The sequence below is a fragment of the Sorex fumeus genome, unplaced genomic scaffold (genome assembly GCF_029834395.1).
Source record: "Sorex fumeus unplaced genomic scaffold, SorFum_2.1 ptg000063l, whole genome shotgun sequence".
NCBI classification, from domain to species: Eukaryota; Metazoa; Chordata; class Mammalia; order Eulipotyphla; family Soricidae; genus Sorex; species Sorex fumeus.
Window position 1 is genome coordinate 58253352 of NW_026606120.1, and position 22879 is coordinate 58276230.

At 42.2% G+C, this 22879-nt stretch overlaps 1 protein-coding gene and 1 non-coding gene across 3 annotated transcripts in view; one reads left to right on the plus strand and one right to left on the minus strand.

Annotated features, from left to right (window-relative positions):
- USP32 (ubiquitin specific peptidase 32) overlaps positions 1-20858 on the minus strand; it is a 192907-nt gene extending 172049 nt beyond the window's left edge. The window contains exon 1 of one of the 2 annotated variants that reach the window (XM_056126699.1): positions 20678-20858. In XM_056126699.1, coding sequence (XP_055982674.1) covers positions 20678-20735 — 58 coding nt within the window. In that variant the 5' untranslated portion in view covers positions 20736-20858. The remainder of the gene's footprint in view (positions 1-20677) is intronic. The other variant, XM_056126700.1, reaches the window with a different exon arrangement.
- Positions 13950-14085, plus strand: LOC130036301 (small nucleolar RNA SNORA63). Its single transcript, XR_008794346.1, has one exon. It is a non-coding gene; the product is annotated as a small nucleolar RNA SNORA63 (small nucleolar RNA).
- Positions 20859-22879: the final 2021 nt, after the last annotated feature.

The following is a 22879-nucleotide window of genomic DNA, read 5'->3' on the forward strand; positions in this document are numbered from 1 at the left end:
TATCTAATGGTGATTCACTTTTAAAAAAATCAAAGAAAAATAAAACGTAGTTCAAATTTAGTCATATTATCATATTATCACTGTCACTGTTCTCCCATTGTTCATCGATTTGCTCGAGTGGGCCCAGTAACATTGTGAGACTTGTTACTGTGTTTGGCATATCGAATACGTCACAGGTAGCTTGCCAGGCTTTGCTGTGTGGGCAAGACACTCTCGGTAGTTTGCCAGGCTCTCTGAGAGGGGCAGAGGAATTGAACTCTGTTTAGCCATGTTGGCTGCATGCAAGGCAAATGCCCTACCCACTGTGCTATCGCTCCAGCCCCATCATATTAGAGTAACTGTAAATAGCTTGGCTACTTAAAAGTATAAGCTTTGCTACTAGCTCTTCAGGTCATAAATCCCTATGTAACTGAATGATTCACATCATTATCAATAACCAAATGAATTTTTCTGCAACTAGTCATTACATACCTATAATTCAGTTCACACACAGCAGAAGTGTAGTACTAGTGTGATAAATCCATGTGATATTTTATGAAAATGAATAATTTAAGGAGGAAAGTGGCCATCCAAAAGAAAAAGCAGTAGGCCAGGGAATGCAACTCAGTGGCAAAGCACATACCTTGCCTGCTTTAAGACCTGGATTATGACCTGGAGCAGGGGTAAGGGGGCATGCATGGGCTGGAATGCAGTAGAAAAATAAAAGGTGACAATGCTAAATTCTAACCAAACATAAACAGAGATTTAGAAGAAAAAGCTGAACATAGAAATATTGATAGTGCTACGTGTGTGTGTGTGTGTGTGTGTGTGTGTGCGCTGTCAGGGATCAAACCCAGGGCCTCTCACATGTTCTACCTGTGAGTCATATCCCTGGTCCATGTTCTACCAGTGAGTCACATCACTGGCCTATACTGTTACTAGATATATATTCAAAGGTGGCTAATGAAAAGTAAAAAGGGAAAGTGGTTGTGGCAGTAAGAATGAAGATCTCCCAGAAAAAGTAACACTGGGAAACAGGGGTGGGGGGGGGGGGGGGGCAATGGGGAAGAAGCTTTTAAAGGAAATTAACTCAGATATACTTTCACTACACTGAAATCGCAAAAGATAAAATGTAGGAGGTTAATCCAAGCTTCAATAAAAATATGACAATTCACCACAACGGATATAAATGCCTGTTCCATGTATTTAAACTATACAAAAAGGCAAACTTGAAATTAATAATGCAAAGCATAAACTCAGCCCACTGAACTATTTCTCTGGTCCCTGATACTACTCTTGTAAGGTATTTTATAAAGAACAAATTTTGATATTTTAAATTACAGTGTACTAAATACATACTATTGAGCATTTAAGTGACCATTAAGCACTATAAATTACAAAGCACAATACCAAAATTACATTTTAGGACCAAATACATACATACTCAGGAAGTATAAGGGCAACACATACTAAATGACATCTTTGGAGGTAGGAGCAATACCACAGCGGGTAGGGCGTTTGCCTTGCACACAGCCAACCCAGGTTCGATTCCCAACATCCCATATGGTCCCCCAAGCACTACCAGGAGTAATTCCTGAGTGCATGAGCCAAGAATAACCACTGTGCATTGACGGGTGTGACCCACCCAAAAAAATTATATTTTGGTTAACACTATTTTTCATGTTCCTCTTTTGGCCTTTTTTTTTTGTCATTTTTTTTGCAGTACTGGGACAGAAACCAGAGCTTCACATATGCAAGGAAAGCTCTTTACCATTGAGGTCTATCCATGGCCCCATTTGTCTTTCTAAAGTGTTGAGGAGCTGGAGTGATAATACAGCAGGCCCGATGCTTACCTTGCACACAACAACGTGGGTTTGGTCCCTACCACCCCATATAGTCCCCCAAGCATTAACAGGAGTGATCCCTGAGTGCAGAGCCAAGAGTAAGCCCTGAGCACCACAAGGTGTGCCCCAGAAAACAAAACAACCACCAAAAGAAGTAGTAAATTTGAATACATTTTATAGGTAGGCCAGAATTATGATTCCCTTTATTTCATCAACTTTCATAGTGGCAATTTACAAGAAATTACAACAAGAGTCTAAAATGCCAATCAGAGCTGAGACGTAAATTCTAAGCTCAAAATGACAGCAAGAATAAAGTGAATAAATACTAATTTACACCAGTATGGGGCAGATATGTAGTACAGCTGGTAAGGCACTTCCCTTGCTCACACTAAACCCAAGTTCCATCCCCAGAACCACATACAGCCGGGTCCCCTCAGCACAGAGCAGGAGTAAGCCCTGAGCATAGCTGGATATGGTCAAAAATCAAAATATTTTATCTTTTGAATAAATCTTTAACTTCTAAACCAATTTGAAAAGATAGAATAATTCCTCTTTCCCAAAAAACAGTAATCAGAACATAAAGTATACTTTCACTATCATTTTTTTATTTTATGAAAAGCAGTAACTTCAAAAAGATGAAGGAATTTTATTTGTTCCTTGGAATATTTTAACTGCACAAAGCAACAATATATCAGTTATAACATATGAAGTTATGAAAAGTCACTGCAATAAATAAAACTAAGAGAAGACTGTAGCACTGTAGCACTGTCCTCCCATTGTTCATTGATATGCTCGAATAGGCACCAGTAACGTCTTCATTATGAGACTTGTTATTGTTTTTGGCATATCGAATATGTCACGGGGAGCTTGCCAGGCTTTCACCGTGCGGGCGGGATACTCTCAGTAGCTTGCCGGGCTATCTGAGAAGGGTGGAGGAAGAGAAGACTACTAATGTTAAATAGCAATACATCACTGTCTTTATAAAAATGCTAATGACTATAAAAATCAGGTTCCCTTTATCACCAAACACATGCTAAGGCCCTATCTATGCTGAAAACAACATTGGGGCCAGAGAGATAGCACAGTGGGTAAGGCACCTTGCTCCCAACACCCCACCCCCCCCAAAAAAAAGCCCTCTTAGGAGGGAAATAAAATTAATATACATAAAACAAGGTCATGTGTATATAAAAATATTCAAATACCAAGGATACAATATTAAGAGACACAGAAAGTCCAAGGAGGAAAGTGTTGAATAGTCTGGAAATGTTTCAGAGAAGGAAAGAATTGGGCAAAATCTAGAAAGATGGGTATAATCAAATTAAGTTAATTCTTTAATCCCACCTTATCTTTCCTTTCTAACACTTTGAACATAAATTAGAGTAAATGAAGGCAAAGAAAAGTCATCCAGAGGAATATGAACTGAGAAAAACAAGCCAATTAGCCTACATAATGCCTACTATGGAGAAGAGGTTAAGATCTCTAAAAAGGCCCGCAGCAGAGCACCTGTCTTGCAGTCTTGCATGTGTGAAGCCCTGGAATTGATGCCTAGCACGAAAGGAGGAAAAAGTGGAAGCATGTAAATTATATAAATATATTGTTTCTAAAAGTTGCATGGAATTTTGACATAACTTTTCCATGTCTCCTACTCACACCACTAAGTATTCACTGTTTCTAAGAAATGTGTCTCAGAACCAATCAAACTAAGGTTCAACGCAGTGGGTGTAAGCCGATGGTAGAGTGAATATTTCACACGTGTGAGGCCTAGGGTTTGAGCCCCTGCATCATAATAGCACTGTCCTCCTGTTGTTCATCAATTTGCTTGAGCGGGCACCAGTAATGTCTCCACTGTGAGACTTGTTGTTACTGTTTTTAGCATATCAAATATGGCATGGGGAGCTTGCCAGGCTCTGCCGTGCGGGCGGGATATTCTTGGAAGCTTGCCAGGCTCTCTGAGAGGAACGGAAGAATGGAACTGGGGTCAGTATCCACTGTGCTATCGCTCCAGCCCTATAAAATGAAGGCTCTCAAATTTTACCAAATGTGCTAAATCTAAGATAGAAATCTAGTCCTGACACATAAGGTTGTCCTTTTTTCCTTCATATTTTCTGAGTGCTTTATGGACTCAAAGCATTTTCACTTAAAGCCAGGAGGCATTCTTTTTAATCCAAATCTTAAGTGTTTCTATTCCTAGAACTTCTGTAAATTTACATATACTTCCGAAACAAAAATAAATAATTTATCATAGTGTAAGTTACTCTTTGTCAGTGCTACAGAACAAGCTGTGCATACAGGAAACCTGGGCTCAATCCCTAGTACTACACAGTTCCCCTTACATGAAGCCTGGATATATCCCCACCCAAAAAATACTACTTACCAGATGATTAATAGTTTTAATCTGCTGATTTTTTCCTTTACTCATAAGGCACTAAATTGTCTCCTCTAGTCAACATTTTATCCTGATGATTTTTCTTTAGGAACCATACCCAGAAGTACTAGGAGGACCCAGTATCATTCCTCTACCCAGTGTTCTATAGGGGCCATGTGGTGCCAAAGATCAAACTCAAGTTAACACCCAAAATATTTCCCAGCTCAAGTCAATGGCCCCAATTTTAAGATACTAGGGATATTTTCAGAAATTTGCTTCTTAGAGAAAATACTTAAACTTTGGTCTTTAAGTTCATATTTCAGGCTGGAAAGAGGATAATGGGGTTAAAGCACTTGCCTTGCATGTAGCTGACACAAGTCCAAATCCCAGAAGCACATGGTCCCTTAAGTATGGTATCCCCACAAGTGACTCCAGAGCGGAGCCTGGAGTAAGTCCTGAGCACTGCTGCATGTGGCCCAAACCGCCAAGAAAAAATAATTTTTAAAATTTTAGGGGCCGGAGCAATAGTACAGAGGGTAGGGCATTTGCCTTGCACATGGCCACCCGCGTTTGATTCACAGCATATTCCATATGGTTCCCCAAGCACCATCAGGAGTAATTCCTGAGTGCAGAGCCAGGAGTAACCCCTGATCATTGCTGAGTGACTCCAAAAAATGACTAAAAATAATAAAATAATTTTTTAATAACTTACCTCTCAGTTTTGATTTTGTGGAGTTTTGTTAGGGCCTTTATTTTGTTTTTTGGTTTATTTTTGAGCCACATACAGCAGTGCAAAGGGCTTACTCCTAGCAGCCTCAGGGAATGGGATGCCAGGGATCAAAGTGGATCAACTGTGTGCAAGGCAAGCATTGTACCTACTATGCTATTGCTCCAGGCTCTTGGTTTTTCAATATGAGTCAACAAAGGAATGGGAAGATACAGGTATACAAAATACACACCTAACCCATCAATCCCAGACACAAGAAGCCACATGAGCATGGCTGGGTATACCCTGAGAGATCCCTAAGCACAACAAAGCCTGGGCAGCACTGAATCCTGGGGTCACAGCACTTAACTGCCAGCCCATTTGGCTAAGTTTGGTGAGAAGTGGCCCTCTCGTCTCTTGAGCACTACTTAGAAGACCCAAAACAGTAAAATCATGCACACACAGTAAGTAAATATTATATGATGCTCTCAGAGATTCGAAAATAGAAGTCAGAACAGCGGTTACCTCTGAAGGGAAGAACCAACAGTATGAGGACAGAGACACACCTGACTGGGGTACAGAAAACACTACAGCTTTATATCGTGTGGTGGTTATTCAGATTCATACCTAAAATTTCATCAAACTACACTGTCAGATTTGTGCACTTTACTATATACTGGGGGGTGGGGGGGTTGGTGAGGAGGGCAATTCAAGGACTAGAGAGCAACATTTTCTAAGTTACAAGTGTCAGGCAGGTACTTCATAAAACTATGTGGGTCTCCCACCCTCCAGAGACTTGACCAGTGTGTACCACAGTGTGTGAGTACCTTCCACTGAAGGATTCCTAAGTAAAATGATCGAATGTGTTTCAGAAGGATCACACTGGTCCAAACATAATAAACTAATTGGACAGGCCAGAGCAATATAGCGAACCCCTGAGCATCAACGGGTATAACCCAAAAAGCCAACGAAAAAAAAAAAAGAACCAACTGCTGGGGTAGGAAACTAATAGCGCAGGGGAAAAATGAAGGAAATGACCTGGAAGGCAGAGAAGAAACAAAAGAGAGCACTGACACTTAGATCCCTTAAATAGAAGGGATACTGACTACTTAAAGATGACTACAGAAAAGAGAGTGTCAACTTCTGGCTTGGACCTATGAATCACAAAGACATGCCATAAATAAGCAAATCCACAGAAAAGTTGAATTAGCTTTGAACACTATTGGAATTTAATTTTGAAAACATATACATCACCCACCAAAATACAACTATTTTCCTTTCGGTCTTTTGGCCACACTGATGATACTCAGGGCTTATTCCTGACTCTAGTGGAATTCAGGGGACAATAAAAGGTGCTGGGGGTCGTACCCAGGTCAGCTGTGTACAGCACAAGAGTCCTACCCCGCTGTACTGGCATAATACAACATATTTCTATGCAATTTACTGCCAAATGTTCATTCAGTTGATGTTCTATTTTTCCTTATTTAAATGTTTGTTATATATTAAGTCAATGTTTTTCAATAAAATTTTTAAATGATCTTAAAACTATACTTATTTGGCAATCTTCCACCAACTTCAACTTTTACAATATAAAATGCTTCCACCATTAGATAATTACTCCTTACTACACCTCTAAGCAATGAAGAATAAGCATTTTTTTTTTTTTGTCCTTCCTTAGTCAGCAGTAAAGAGGTGCTCTCAAGTTAGCATCTCTGACTTTGGTCTAAAAAACTCCATATCAAAATATTTCATTTGGAGAGTCTTTCTGCATAAACTAAAGAAGCTCTAAACTGAATGTATTACTCAATGACTTTTAAAAATACACAACAGCTCCCTACTAAAGGTGCTCACCAAAACGTTTCAAAACAAACTTTATTCTTTTCAACCATTTTTACTAAGGTATTGGGATTTACAATACTGTTAATTGTACTTGTCATGAATACATCATTCCAATACCATACCTGTCACCAGAGAGTCCACTTCCCTCCACCAGTGTCCCAAGGATCCCTCCCACCCACCCTCCAAAAAGTTCAATTCTATAGACAAAATCTTCAGTTTTAATGACTATGCCCACTTGCTGTTTCTTTAGTATGTTTCTTTTTAGCTCAGATTGGGATAGATCTTTTTTTTCTTTCTTTTCTTTTTTTTTTTAATTATTGTGGAGGTGGTGACACCAATCTCCTGGAATTCCACAAAATTATAAATCAGTAGTAAACTGATTAAAGTAAATTGTAATTGATACAAGGAGCCAGAGCAACAGTACAGTGGATAGGGCATTTGCCTTGCATGCGGACAACCCAGATTCAATTCCCAGCATTCCAAATGGTCCCCAGAGTCCCTAAGAGGATTCCTGAGCACAAAGCCAGGAGTAAGACCTGACCACAGCCAGGCATAGCTTAAAAACAAAAACAAAAAAAATAATTTAAGATTTACATAAAATACATAAATCCTACAAATGAAAAATTTAGTAAGAATGGAGAGAGTTAAAGAAAATATACGGGGAGAATCTGAATAGTCCATATAAGTTCTAAAAGGTGTGTTTTATACTAAGAAAAGGAATATTGGGGCTGAGGTGATAGTACAGCGGGTAGGGCATTTGCCTTGAATGAGGCCGACCTGTGTTCGATCCCTGGCATCCCATATGGTCCCCCAAGCAACGCCAGGAGTAATTCCTGAGTGCAGAGCCAGGAGTAACCCCTGAGCATCACTGGGTGTGACCAAAATAAGGCAAAAAAAAAAAAAAAGAGAGAGAGAGAGAGAGTAAAAGGGAATATTGGCCTTATGTTAAGAAATTTTATATTATAAATACTGCTTAAGTGTCTGCATTAATAAGTAAAGGACTGTAATTAAAATCTCAATAGAAATAAAAAAAGAAAAAAAATAAAAATAAATAAAAATAAAAACATATACAAAAAAAAATAAAATCTCAATAGATATTAACCCCAAAACAACTTTAAAATGGAGTTGACAAAAATAATACAATGACAGGTCAAATACAACTGATGATTTTTTTAAGCAAAAGATGCATTTTGAATATGCAGACATTAAAATAAGAGTTTTAAGTCTTAGGACTGGCACATATGAACATGTAACCAGAACCAACTTTCCTTAAATCTGTTTTTGTTTTTTTTAATTTGGGACCACACCTGGCAGTGTTCAGGGTTTTTTACTGGCTTTACACTCAGGAATCACTACTGGGGGGGCTAGGGGACATAACTCAGATTAATAACAAAGCAAGCTCCCAATCTGCCGCACTACCTCTCTAAACTCTCAATCTGTTCTTTAGGGGAAAAAAGTACTTTGATATATAATTTATTCATTCAACAAATACTGAACAGCTAATATTTGGCAGGCATTGTGCAAATTCTAGAGATAGAGCTGTAAAAGGATAAAGACCCACTTTCATGGAGTTTTACAGGCAGTCCATGATCAAGAAAAACACTCAAAGGCAATGTCATACTCCTATCCAACTGATGCTTGGCAATAAAACTATCCTGAGGCTTAAATAAAGACCCACAGAATTTAGCATTAGATCATATGATCAAATGACTGCATAATGAGGTCCTGGGTTCAATTCCCAGTACTATCAAACAAACAAAAAAAAAACAAAAAATGGGAGACTAAGGGACTGGAGCGATAGCACAGCGGGTAGGGCGTTTGCCTTGCATGCAGCCAACATGGCTGACACAGGTTCGATTCCCAGCATCCCATATGGTCCCTCGAGCACCACCAGGAGCAATTCCTGAGTGCATGAGCCAGGAGTAACCCCTGAGCATTGCCGGGTGTGACCCAAAAAAGCAAAAAAGCAAAAAAAGGGAGACTAAGTATTTCTTAAAAACATAGAACTTCTTGAAAACAGCAGAAGTAAAAAAGCAGAAATATAAGAATTATATTAACATTAGAAAACACCAACTCAAAAATTTACTTCCTATGTATCTTTTTTTGGGAGGGGGACATGGTAGGGTCTACTCTGGCAGTGCTCAGAAGTACTCTTAGCTCCATGCTCAGGGGGTCGCTCCTAGTAGTGCCCATTGAACCATATATGGCGTCAGGGATGGAACCAGGGTCAGTCACATGCAAGGCAAAAATGTCTTAATCTGGGGCTGGAGCAATAGTACAGTGGATAGGGCATTTGTCTTGCATGCGGCCGACCTGGGTTCGATTCCCAGCATCCCATGTGGTCCCCTGAGCACCACCAGGAGTAATTCCTAAGTCCAAAACCAGGAGCAACCCCTGTGCATTGGAGGGTGTGACCCAAAAAGAAAAAAAAAAGTTTTAACTCTTGGTCCAGTACTTCTGGCCTGTCCTATGCACCCCAGTGTAAGAACCTCAGAATGAGCTCCACCAAAATGGAACCATAACACAAGAAAGAAAAAAAAAACAGTGGGCTTGAGAGACATTACAGCAGGACTCTACAGAATAATAGTAAAGGAAGAAATTCAATTATCTTAATCGATGGCTGAATAAATAGCAATACCCCTGCATTGTAAAACAAAAAAAGTAACGGAGGATATCAAGATGAAAGTTATACAAGGACAAACAGCAGAGATGGAAGGAGTCAGAGAGATAAAACTGGTACTTGGTGGCGGGACGGGGGATGGTGGAAGAAATGCAACAGAAAACAATATTTGGGAGTTGGACATGAAGTTCAGTGACAGACTACATTCCTCACATGTCTGAGGTCCTGAGTTAAATCTCTAACACCACAAAAACAAACATTATTCTGAATATAAGGATAAAGACCAAATTAATAAACTAAGGCGTTTGCCTTGCAAGCACCCAATATGGCCGACCCGAGTTCGATTCCTCCACCCCTCTCGGAGAGCCCGGCAAGCTATCAAGAGTATCTCGCCTGCACGGCAAAGCCTGGCAAGCTACCCGGGAAGTATTCAATATGCTAAACACAGTAACAACAAGTCTCACGATAGAGATGTTACTGGGCCCACTCGAGCAAATCGATGAATAACGGGAGGACCGTGACCGTGAAAGTGTTAAAAGTATTAGCCAATGAGTTAGAGAGATCAAGTAAAGTGCTTGCCTTGCAAGCAGCCGACCCTCCTTTGATTTCTGGCATCACATAAGGCCCCCTGAGTACACAGCCAGGAATATTGAGTGGGGGGGACCAAAGAGTGTTTTTGTTTTTGTTTTTCAGCCACACTCTGCTTGTTCAAGGCTTACTCCTGGTTCCTTTATTAGGGATCACCCCTGGTAGAACTTAGGAAACCATACGGGGTGCCAGGAACTGAACCCGTGTTTGCTGCATGGAAGGCAAGTACCCTACCCACTGTACTATGACTCCAGCCTTCCCTGAGTGGCCTAAACTCCACTCCCACACACACAAAAAAGTATTAGCCAAGGGACAGAGGAAAACAGGCAAAGGAAGAAATACAACAGTTTTGTTGGTTTCATACAAACCCTGAGAACCATTTGATTCTAACTCATGTGCATACATTACTGTCATAAAACAATGAGGCCAGGGATATAGCTCAATGGTAGAACATTTAACCTTTCAAGTGTTCTCTGGGTTGGATCCCCAGCACAGGAAAAATCTTAATTATTTAATTTTATTTCATTAAATGGATTATTTTGAACCAATGACATTGCTCTATATATAGATGTGATTTTTTTGGTCTCAGTTTTTAAAGTACTGTAAAACACTTTAAGCAAGTTTCCAACTCTAAACTTCACATATGAGAGTAAGATGACATCTGTCATTATGAATAAAAATACTTGAATATCATTATTAAAATATAAGTCACTTCAGAATAAAAGTTACTAAATGCTATATATTACCAAAATACATTTTCAAAGATTTTGTTTTGTTCTGTTTTGGGTTGGTTTAATTTTGGGACCACATCTGGCTGTGCTCTGGGCTTACTTCTGACTCTGTGGTCAGGAATCACTTCTGGTGGTGCTCAGGGGATTAGATAGAGAGCCAGGGATCAAACCCAGGTTCACTGCATGCATACGAGGCAAGTGCCCTATTCACTGTACTAGTCTCTCTCCAGACCCTTATTCTCAAGCACTGATGAACAAAATATTGCCATACTAGTTGAATAGTCAGTGAACAGTCAGAACATTATAAGACATTAAGTCGACGGCCAGAGAGATAGTATAGTGGGTACGGCATTTGCCTTGCATGTGGCTGATCTGGGTTCTCTTCTGAGCACCCCATATGGTTCCCTGAGCCTACCAGCAGTTATCTATAGTAACCCTGAGCTCCACTGGGTGTGGCCCAAAACAAAAGGAAATAAAGTTTTCAACTCTAAATATTTAAACTAAGCAGACAAAATTACATACTGTAGTTAGGGTTCTTACATGCTTATCATTAAAAATCTTCAGCACAATGCCAACGAGGTAGTACAGGGGTTAAGTGGCGTGCCTTATCAGTGGCCAATTCTGGTTTGATCCTGGGCACTATACATGCTCCCCGAGAATTGTCAGAGGTGAGCCCTTTGCACAAAGCCAAACTCTTGAGCACAAAGTCAGGAGTAAGCTGAGCACAGCTGGGTGTGGCCCACCTATCACCACCAAAAAAGTCATCAGCACATATTCTTTCATAATTGATAAAAGGAAATTAAATTTTGAGGGCGAGCCAGGGATGTAGCTCAGTGGCAGAGCACCTGCATTGCATATTGCATGTGAGGCTCCAGCACCACAAAAAAAAAAAAAAAAAAAGAGAAAGAGAAAGAAAAAAACAGATTTTAAGATGGACACACTGCTTAATTTACTCACTTTCTGACAGCTCCTTTCATCATCTCACATTACAAACATTATGTAAATTCTCCAATCTCTCCATCATTTATACATCCACCCAGCTATTCAATATTTACTGAACACTTAAAATACACCAGGCACTGCATCTATCTTGGCACTGGAGATTCAGCATCATGACTGACAATAACCGTAATTACATATTATGATAGGAGCTATATATAAACTATTCAAAACAGTGTAATAGACCAAGGGATGTGGCCCAATGATAAAGAGGAAGCTTCGTATGTATGAATCCCTGGGATAGATCCCCCAAGCCCAAAAAACACACAACACACACAACACCAACATATGGGACCAGAGAGAATACAAGGTTTAAAGAATTCCCATATATGTATTTGACCAGTTCAGTCCCTGGCACCATAATTTGATGCCCAGGAGTGATCCCAGAGTCAGGAGTAGAACTTGAAAACTACCAGCTATAGCCCCTGAACGCCACTAGTGATGTATGTGTGTGTGTGTGTGTGTGTATATATGTGTGTGTGTGTGTGTGTGTGTGTGTGTATATATACATATATGTATGTGTGTGTGTGTATATATAAGGACTGGAGCGATAGCACAGTGGTAGGGCGTTTGCCTTGCATGCAACCAGCCTGGCTAACCTGAGTTCGATTCCTCCACCCCCTCAGAGAGCCTGGCAAGCTACCGAGAATATCTTAATATGCCAAACATAATAACAAGTCTCACAATGGAGACATTACTGGGCCTGCTCGAGCAAATCAATGAACAACTCCTTGAGGAGCTCAGGGGACCATATGGGATGCTGGGAATTGAACCCAGGTTGGTCACGTGCAAGGCAAACACCCTACCTGCTGTGCTATCACTCCAGTCCCTAAATTATATAATTTTTTATATATTAAGTTGAACAGAACATAATGGCAGAGAAATAGACAGGTTGTGGTGTTTGCCTTGCCGCCCTCCATGGTTCCATCCCTGGCATCACATAAGGTGCCCAGTACTGCTAGGAATGATCCCTAAGCACAAAATCAGGAGTAATCCCTGAGCACCACCAGGCATAGTCCAAAAACAAAACAAAGTGAAAAAAACTCCACAACTTTGTGAGAGAAGATCACTGCATAAAGCATGACACGGCCTCACAGAGCTGGAACTTTTAGTTATAACAAATAAAACAGATGTGAAGGACCAGAGCAGTAACACAGTCAGTAGGGAGCTTGCCTTGCACAAGGCCAAGTCAGGTTCTATCCCAGCACCATATATGGTCCCCCGACCCACCAGGAGTGATCACTGAGCACAGTGCCATGAATAAGCCTTGAGCATCATTGGGTGTGGTCCAAACCCTCATCCCAACCCCCCAAAATAGAAACAGATGTGAAATTTTGTAAAGAGCCTATCCAGGCTAATGAGAAGTTAGATTCAGAGAAAAATCATAGGATCTGATTTGAATTTTAAGATTACACTGGCTGCATGTGAAACTAGGACAGTATCTGAGTAAGAGATGATGGCAGCTGGGACTAGAGCTATGGCAGTGAAAATAATCAGAAGTAAACGCACAGGACTGAATATTCAATTAACTGGACTAGGGCTGGGGAGATAGCTCAAAGCACTAGAGCACTTGCTTTGCGAAGGGGGGCGCTGGATGTGGAAGAGGTGTGTGTTCAGTACCTGTCACCACAAAAATTCCCCACCTCCAACATCAATGCGTGTGCCCCCCATTTCGCTTCTCCCCACCAAAAAAAAAAAAAAAAGGACCAGGTAACAGAGCCAAATAGGGTAAAAGAAAAGGATGAACTGAATCTGTCTTTAGATTTCTGACCTTACCAACTAGATTGGAATAGGGATCATTTATTATCATGAGAAAGGTTGGGGGTTACCGACCTTGATAGATGGGTCCTTCTGATCAAGGAATCTCACTATTCTCTCCTAGGTCAGGGAAAGGTAATAAACCACAGCAAACCGAGCTGGAGAGTACAGCGGGTAGAGCGTTTGCCTTGCACGCAGCCGACCTGGGTTCGATTCCCAGCATCCCATATGGTCCCCCAAGCACTGCCAGGAGAAATTCCTGAGTGCAAAGCCAGGGGTAACCCCTGTGCATCGCTGGGTGTGACCCAAAATGCAAAAAAAAAAAAAAACCACCAAGAGCAAACCTTCAAAGGTTTTATCCACAAGGGATACAATGTTAAAACAATCTACAGAGGTAAAGAGAAGATGGAAAAATTTCTCTGTAAAATCTCATTTCCTTATTTGTTTTTAATATGTTAATACGTCCAGGATCAAGTACTACAAAAACTATGTTATAGCAAGTTTTAAAATAACAATTTCCAAACAGGAATTAGAATACAATATAAGCTCTAAGTGTTGTGTTGTCATTTTCCCTGCTTAAAGGAAAGTTGTTTCTTAATTAGCTATACCTGTCTGATTGACACCTGTTGCAGCCAGGGACACTTAATCTCATAACTGTTTTTAAAAAAAAAATCAATTTCCCTCAACTTTACTCATAAGATAGTGATGAATTTGAAGACTTTAAAGAAAGTCTCATGGAATTTTCATGTATTAGGCCACACTGGTAGTGTGCAGGGCTTACTCCTGGATCTGTCAGGGATCACTACTGGCAAGACTCAAGGGACCATATGCTGTGTGCTTGGGATCAAACCTAGGTCAGCTGCACGCAAGGCAAGCACCATTCCCCGATGCCGCTGTACAATCACTCTGGTCCTTATGTTAAGGTAAGGTAAAGGCCCTCCCGTTGATCGTCGATTTGCTCGAGCGGGCCCAGTAACGTCTCCATTAGAGACTTTGTTGTTACTGTGTTTGGCATATCGAATACTCTCAGTAGCTTGCTGGGCTCTCCGAGAGGGGCGGAGGAATGAACTCGGGTCGGCCATGTTGGCCGCTTGTAAGGCGAACGCCCTACCGCTGTGCTATCGGTCCTTATGTTAATAAATATTAAATCCTCAATAATGAAGGTTGCTAAAGGAAGGCCTCCACCTCTGAAGGTAAACCTTCATCATTTACCCCATGTGTCTGGATACAATAATGAACACCAAAAAACTAGTTTTATCAGACTTTTGTGTAATTATTAACAGGAGCTCTTTCCTGTAAATTAGAGGAACAGAAGTACTTCTAATTAGAATGTAGAAAGAGATGAAGTGCTCAATTTAAACACATGAATCATGGACCAGGGAAATAGCTAAACTATAGAGTGACTACTTTATATGTGGGAGCCCCAAGTACCATCCCCAGAAACACTGCCAGAGTGACCCCCCCACAAACACCATACCAGAAGTAACCCCTAACATCACCAGGTATACATAAAACATATAAAAACAAAAGCCCCACAAATATCATGAAGCCCAGAAGATCCAGCAGAAACAAACTGAAGGGAGCAGTCACGCTTCCTGGATATGTTGTAAAAAGAATTTACTATCCCAGCTTTAAGTTTTTTCAGAATCACAATCAAACTACTACCTATTAATTTATAAATAAAATCCTTTCACTCTTTGCAGCTATTTAACATAAAACCCTCAGCATTAACTTGTAGTGTATTCAAAATAGATTTTTCTCAGTCCTAGCAGAAATAATCACTTTCCTAACTTGTCCTGTGCGCTATCAGATAATCCAGGGACAAAACTCTTTGCTTCCTCTTGAGAAAATATCTGGCTCTGGGTTGGGTTGATTATTTTGCGCACTCTCATTTACTTACATATCTTTCTGCAAGGCAGTGCTAAAGGCTGTTAGTGTGAAGTCTCACTAACCCAAGCACAAAGAGAAACAATGAACAAGAAGGAAACAAACTACTATTCAGTTTAGTAAATGGGGAAGCATTTAACCATCAACAGATGTCACCTTATTCTACAAGTTTCCCCAAAATCCAAGGTTCACTGGTATATTTATCACCTCTTATCACTGACACTCCACAGGGAGTATCAAACTGGAGTTTATGAACAAAAGCACCTTTGTGACTACTTAGGTGACACATATAAACACAAAATGCTAAACTGTCCCCCTTTCTCTCTTACACATAACATCTGGGTCCACCAGCAAAAGGCTTAACCAAAATTCACAATTCCACAACAGTGCAAGAGCATTCACTGGTAAAATTCACAAATTCAGATGAAGGCAAATAAGTACTTCAAGAATAGAGTATTTGAAATCCATCCCAACAAGAGTTCATCCCAAAAAGGTCCAACTGTGAAAACTGACTATCAAAATCTATCAGTAAAATCTTGATTGGGTAGTTCATTTTTAAAGTTGATCAAAAAGCAAAATGTAAAGGCTCAAAAAAAAGAAGGACTCTACTACATGCTTAATTATTCCACTAGAATACACAACTTTTATTTGAGGAGGCTGGGGAGTGTACCCACAAACATTTCTTAGGCGGTTCAGGGGCCCCTTCTGCAATTCTGGGCCAGCCAAGTGAATGATTCAACGAGAAAGACTGAGGATGCAGGGGGCTCTGCAGTTCCAGGAACCACAGTACTGAAGCACCTTGTTGTAACTCAAGGGAATTATGTGGTGCCTGGGACCAAACCAACGTCTGCCTGCATGCAAAGCACACATCTTCGTCCCTGTATGATCTCGCTGGCCCCAAGTAAACACAACTTTTAAGTGCTGGGAAATTAAAGAAGTTCTAATACTTCGTTCCTACCTCCATGGCTATGTATACCTTTGAGATGTATATTTCAGAAGAGATGAGCAATCAGGGTCCTAGAGAGAAGGTGACATTCACTATCATCTTTTTTGTTGTTGTTTTTCCAGTATATAGTCACTTGCCAGTACTCAGTAAAAAAATTGCTGAGTGAATGAGCAAAGACATTCTAAAATCTAAATACACAACATAACCTTGTGATATGCTATTATAATTCATAACCAGTCTAGTACAACGTTAAATGCCAAATTTTACTTAAAGAAAGGAATTAGGACTAGAGAGACACTTCATTGGGCTAGAGTGCATGTTTTGCATGCATAAATCTGGTTTGATCCCCAGCACTACATGGTCTCTTCTAAGAACCACAGCCTGGCCCTCCTTCCACACATACACACCACCAAGAAAATGGGTCAATAAGAGAAATTTTTCTACTGTATATTATTACAGTTGGAGAGTTAAGAACTAATTCAGCCAATTCTGGTTTTGCTTCACTGGGGGGAAGGGAGGACCTCAAGCAGTGCTCAAGAGGCCCCTCCCAGCAATTCTCAGGTGGAGGTTCTACGCAAGGGCCAGAGTACAGTGTTGCTCAGGCACTGCAGTGCCAGCAATCACCTGAGCCACCCTGGCAGATGCACCCAGCAATGCTTGGACCATGTGGTGACAGGGACTGAACTAGTCAGTCAAGTGGAAGAGAAGGCAGCACACCTTAACCCCTCTATCTCAGATACCTCAGCCAATTTTTGCCTTAAAAAAAAAAAAAGCCTTTTAATTCTCAGTTTTCAGAATGATGAAAGAGAGAGAAGCAGGAAGAAGGAAGAACTAAGAAGCAGGAAGATTTTAAGTTTCTAGAAGTTCTGAAACAGTCCAATTCATCCTTGATTCAATGTTACTTTTTTTTTTTAATGCTATGTTCCAAGCATTTAGAAAACATTTTAGGAATATACTAGCCAAAAACTCAGATGCAATTAGAAAGTAAAGAGATGAAGAACATAGCTGCTAAAATTGTCAGTAGGTAAACTTAGAAAAATATGTAATCTAAACCAGAATCAAGCTTTCAAGGGAAGGCTTGTGTTCCTCTCAAGATATTTTAGATACAAGCCAAAAAGAAAAGCCTGGACAGGGAAATAGCTTCAAGGGCCAAATGCATGCTTTTGCATGCAGGGGGTATGTGTGGAATTATCACCACTACATGGTCCCAGGTACCAGTAGGAGGGATCGGGATCCCTAAGCACAGAGTGCAGAGGAGAGAGAGAGAGAGAGATAGAGAGAGAGAGAAAGATTACCATTGGGGCCAGAGTAATAGTACAGTGGGTAGGAAACTTGCCTTGCATAGGGCCAACCTCGTTTCATCTCCATCCAGCATTACATATGGTCCCCCAAAGCCCCACCAGGAGTGACCCATGAGTGCAGAGCAAGGAGTAAACCCTGAGCACACCATTCTCTAATCAATGAGGTCCCCCTCCCCCCCAAAAAAAGCTACCATTGTTATCTCTCTTAAAAAAAAAAGTGAGGTATATTTTCAGAAAACTAATATTCAAATAACTGACATATACTCTAGCTAAAACAGTGTGCAAAACTAATCTTGGTAATTTCTAGAACTTCTGAAATGTCAATGAAAAGTCACCAGACTGCCCTTTCACTCTGGCCCAAGAGGTCTTATCTGTCATTAGCACTCCAAGTCCAAGGCTCCCTGTGGCAAGATAAAATGCCTGCTAGTTCATGTTTGAATATTACAAACTTATTCTTGCCATTGCCTTATTTTTAATACCACCTAACTATGGCATTATTTTGTGTTCAATAATCAAAAATTAAGGAAGAAGTTTTTTCAGCAGTTTATCATACATTTTAGACAATAACTCATGTAACATACTGGTGGTTAGCCAACCCTTCCACTCCCCTCCCTCCATTTGTCATATATATTATTTAAAAAGTAGATAAGGAGCCTGAGAGATAGTACAGCAGGTAGGGCACTTGCCTTGCACACAGCCAAACCAGGTTCAATCCCTGCACCACATATGGTAACCCCCAGACCCGTGAGAAGAGATCCCTGAGCACAGAGGCAAAAGCAAGCCCTGAGCACAACAGCAAGCCCTGAGCACAACAGGGTATGTCCTCCCCTAAAAAATAGACCAAACTATTAAAGTTCTTAATACCTATTTATTCAAATGTCCTCCAAAAGTTCTCAAATCATTTTCAATTCTATCAAAAACCTTATAAATTCTTCTATAACCTTACAAAATATAATTTTTTACTAAATGCAGAATATACTACATTTACTAAATAAATAGTATCATGTTCAAAGAATTACCTACTTTTTAAAAAAAAAAAAGCTCCTGTTTTATATTTAGAAATAGTATTTATCAACTTGCTCCTGTCTTTAATTTTACTCTGCAGCAGAACTGATAAAAGATAAATCCAATTAGTGAAGGGACTCTGGCACTGGTGGTGGGTGTGGTGTTGGTACACTGTATGCCTGAAACTCTATTATTAAGAGTACTAAAAATAAAGGTACCTAAATTAAAAAAATAAATTTAAGAGAGAAAACCTATAAGTTCATTCAAACAATACTTAAATGCAGTTTTAACAAAGATTTTGCTACATCTTCAAATGTTTTTGAACAGGCAACCAGTTCATAACAAACTGAACAAAGACCTTCAGTTAAATGTGTTTAAAATGTACTCACTATTCATTGATATTTACAAAGGCACAATCTAAGTCTGATAGGAAAGAAAGCAGGGTAGCGCCAGATAAAAAATTAACTTTAGAATTCCTACATGTAATTCCTCCATCACCTTCAAACTTAAGAAATTTTTGAATGTTGTAGCTGTAAGTCAGTTTGACTGAAGTCCTCTTTCACGCCATGTAAGCCATTGCCTAATTGAGGCCAGACCTGTCAGGCTCAACAGCATCCCGGAAATGACTAGCCTACTACAGCTGGAAACACATCAAGAATTCGGAATATTTCTCATATTGAAGCAAGGGAAAAAAAGTCCAAGAGAGACTATCCATAAGAACAATCATTATACTGTTCTCCAGAAAAAAATAATAATGAAAGACTTAAAAGCACCTTTTTGCTATTAGGGCCAACCCACAATGAAAACATCTAAATTATATACAGCACAGATCCCTTTTCTTCGTACCTTTGGATATGTGTTCATCACTAAATTCTCATTCTGAATGCCTGTGTTTTAGGGGGAAAATTTTTTTTTTTTTAATTTTCCATCTGTAGTGACAGAGACCGTCACCTGGAGCAGGGCAGGCTTCTTAGAAACCTGTTAACAATAAGGCCGGAGCACTGAACCTGCTTTAAGTTTTTTTTTTTTTTTTTTTTTTACTTCTTACCAAGAAAAACCAACACAGGTCGAGGGAAAAAAACAAGCATACGCGGATACATAACACACTCGCTCTGTCAAATCCAAGTCATGAAAAAACTAAGGCACATTCCGGCCATCCACCGTGCAATCGACACTAGCAGTTGGCGTGTGCTTCGGGGATGTTGTGCAGCGGTATCCGAGGCAGGGGAAGGGGGTTGGGGCTATTAACACGCGGTGCATTAGAGCCCGGCAGGCTCGGGGCCGGCAGCAAGGCCGGTCCCCAAAGGGAGCTCTCACCCGGTCTCAGAACCCTGGGCTTCCGAATGCCATCTGATGGGGAGGGAGGGGAACGGGAACCCGGGAGCAAGTGCAATAAAAGGCTCCGGCCAACGTCGGAGGGGCGGGGGAGGGGGGTGAAACCCAAGACCAGGTCTGGCGGCCACACCAGCTGTCCAGTCTCATCTCACCTCGCACACAACTTCGTTTCACATCGCTCCTACCAAGTCAGCCCCTCCGAGGGTGAGGGGGTAGCAGGCAGCGCAGGGGGACTGTCCCCACCCCCCACCCCCGGGACTCGGGACCCGGCCCCAGCGGAGCAGCAGCATCAGGAAGGGGCATGCTCTCGGCCGCCCCCGCTCCCAGCCGGCCGAGACTGCGAGGTGCCGGCTTCGGGGTGACAGTGGCTTGGAAGAAGGAGTGATCGGGAGAAAATGGCAGGAAAGGATGAGTGGGGCTGGAAGGGCTAGGGCCACCCGGGGACGGGAGGGAAGCAAGGCTGCCCTGGACAACACGTCCGAGGTAACGACCCTTGAGAGCACGGCCAGTGACGTCCCAGAGCCGGAGACCACCCCCCCAGCCCGCGCCCCAATCTCTCTCAGGCAAAGCATCGCCCCTTCCCAGGCGACCTCCAGTCCCCAGGACCCCGACCCCGACCCCCACCCCCAATCCTCCTCCCCTGCGCTGGCCTCCTCCCCCGCTGGCCTCGGGCGGCCCGGGCCCTCGGCCGCCCGGCCCCAGCCCCGGCCACCCACCCTCCGGGCAGCCTGTCGCTGGCCTCCCGGCGGCTCGCCCAGACCCCTCCCCCCTCACCTCTCCTCAGCGCCTCCTCGTAGCAGAGGAATCCGATCCGTGACTCCTTGGCGCCCATGCTCCCCTCATCCCCTCGGCCGGGGGTCGGAGCCCGATCTCGCCCCCACCCCCCCGCCCGCCTTCACCTCGGCGTCCCTGGGTGACGGGTGTCGGCGTCCCCCTACCCCACCTCCCCCTACACTAACAAGTGCGGCTTCTGCCCCGGCGGCTCCTCCCGGCCGCCGCCACCGCCTCCATGCCGGATCACGTGACACGCTCCCACCCCGCCCCCTTCCCCTCCCTCCTACTCCGCCCTTCGCCTCTCTCCTCCCCGCCCTTCCCTCTTCACGCCCTCTTCCCTCCCCCCGCCCCCTCCCGCCAGCCGCGCCGAGGGTCACCTGACCCGAGGCCCGGGATTGTTCCGGGTAATGGCCGCCGAGGGCCACACACACTCCGCCCCGCCCCACGCAAATCGCGCGCAGGGCCGGAGAGGCGGGGCCGAATCCTGCGTGTAACGCATCATTGCCACCTTTCCGCCAATCCGAAGCCACGAGGCCCGGGAGGCTCCGCCCGATTGGGGGGCGGTGACTTCCGGGGCGGCTTGAGGCCCGCCCTCCCACCGGTCTGGCGCTTGACGGGTGGGGCCTGGGCGATCGACGGTTTTTCTGACGGACCCCGTTTTGGAAAAGAATCTTAGGGACCCGGGGCCTCAGGGGTGCGGTTCCGAAGAAAAGGGAGCAGGCAGGCCAGACACTCCTAACGTTAAGAGCATGTCTGGGAGGGAGATGTGAAAAGAAAGGTGAATCGCAGCGATTTCCTGTGACGAAAGAATTGTTCATCTTAGTGAGGAGATTCCCTAAGGAAAGTGAACCGTGCGACAAACTTGAGAAAGTTTCCTTTTCGGGTATCTAGTCCTCTCAGCCAGTTTCCTCTGGATTCCCCTTCCTTTCGCAGGCCTCGCGGCCTCTGCTGCCCAGCCGCGCGGAACCCGTCTCTGCCGAGGCTCTTGGGTATCTGGTTGGCGGAAAGGCTCGGCTGGCTTTTCTTCAGGAGCTTTCCCACACATTACACACCCCCAAAAAAATCTCCGGCTCCTTTGAAAAATGTTTGTTTTTAAGGTGCGAAATCGACATGGCATTTGGCTTTGTAACCATTTTTTTTCCCCCAAGTATCGCAATGTTTATTGATAGATACAAGTATATAAAATCAGGGAATGAACAAGACTTGATAAATTAAGTAGACTTAATTTCAATACTATAATATTCAAATTCTCACCATTTGTTTCACACCCACAAAAACCACTTCAAGGGCATTAACGATCTCTCAAAACTGATCAGTTTTGTGCAAGTAAACCATGCTTCTTTTAAAAAGACTTGTGCACTTGCCCAGGCTCAAAGATACTAAAATCTAGCACATAAAGCCCATTACTAGAGGTAGAAATTCAGGCAATATACTATTATAGCAACAACCATCAATTACAGTTAAAAATTTTTTTCTGTAACAACCAATGGATAATCAAATATTACAACAATTCAAGTATTACTGAGCAAAGTGCATTTCTACAGTATTCAGTGTGTAACCATTTTTAAATGCACTGTAGTGCAACTGTCATCCCCATCTATTTCTAGAACTTCTTTTTCATCTTGCCAAACAATCTATCCATTGAACAGCAATTCTCTTATCCCTTCCAACTCCACCTGACGGCCATTCTTTCTTCGATTTGACTCTCTCGTGATTGGAATCAATTTATCCCTTAGCAATATCACTGCATGATATCCTCAAGGTTGGGTTGCAGTGTGTGTCAATGACCAGGTTCACCCAGAAAACGAGCCATGAGTTCTGGGTCTATCCCTGGCAAGCAAAATAATTGAAAGAGACATAAACAGATGCTGGCATCCTACAGAAATTATTTACACAACAAGAAACTACCCAAATATTCATCAACAGGAAAGATGACCAGATAAAAAGATGGTATATACATATAGTCAAATATGCAGTTCCTTGCTTTTTAACTATTTGGTTTGCTTGCTTTTCTCCTCATCCTGAAAGTCATAATATAAAAGTTCGTGGATAAGGAAACAACTTGGAGAAATCACCATTGCATGAGATTCAAGGTATCCCTTAGGTAATTCAGGACCAGCAAAAGAATTTTCATTCCTCAACTCAACCGATTGTAATATGCCCTGCTAGGGAGAGAAGGCAGTACCCTATCTACTCACCTTT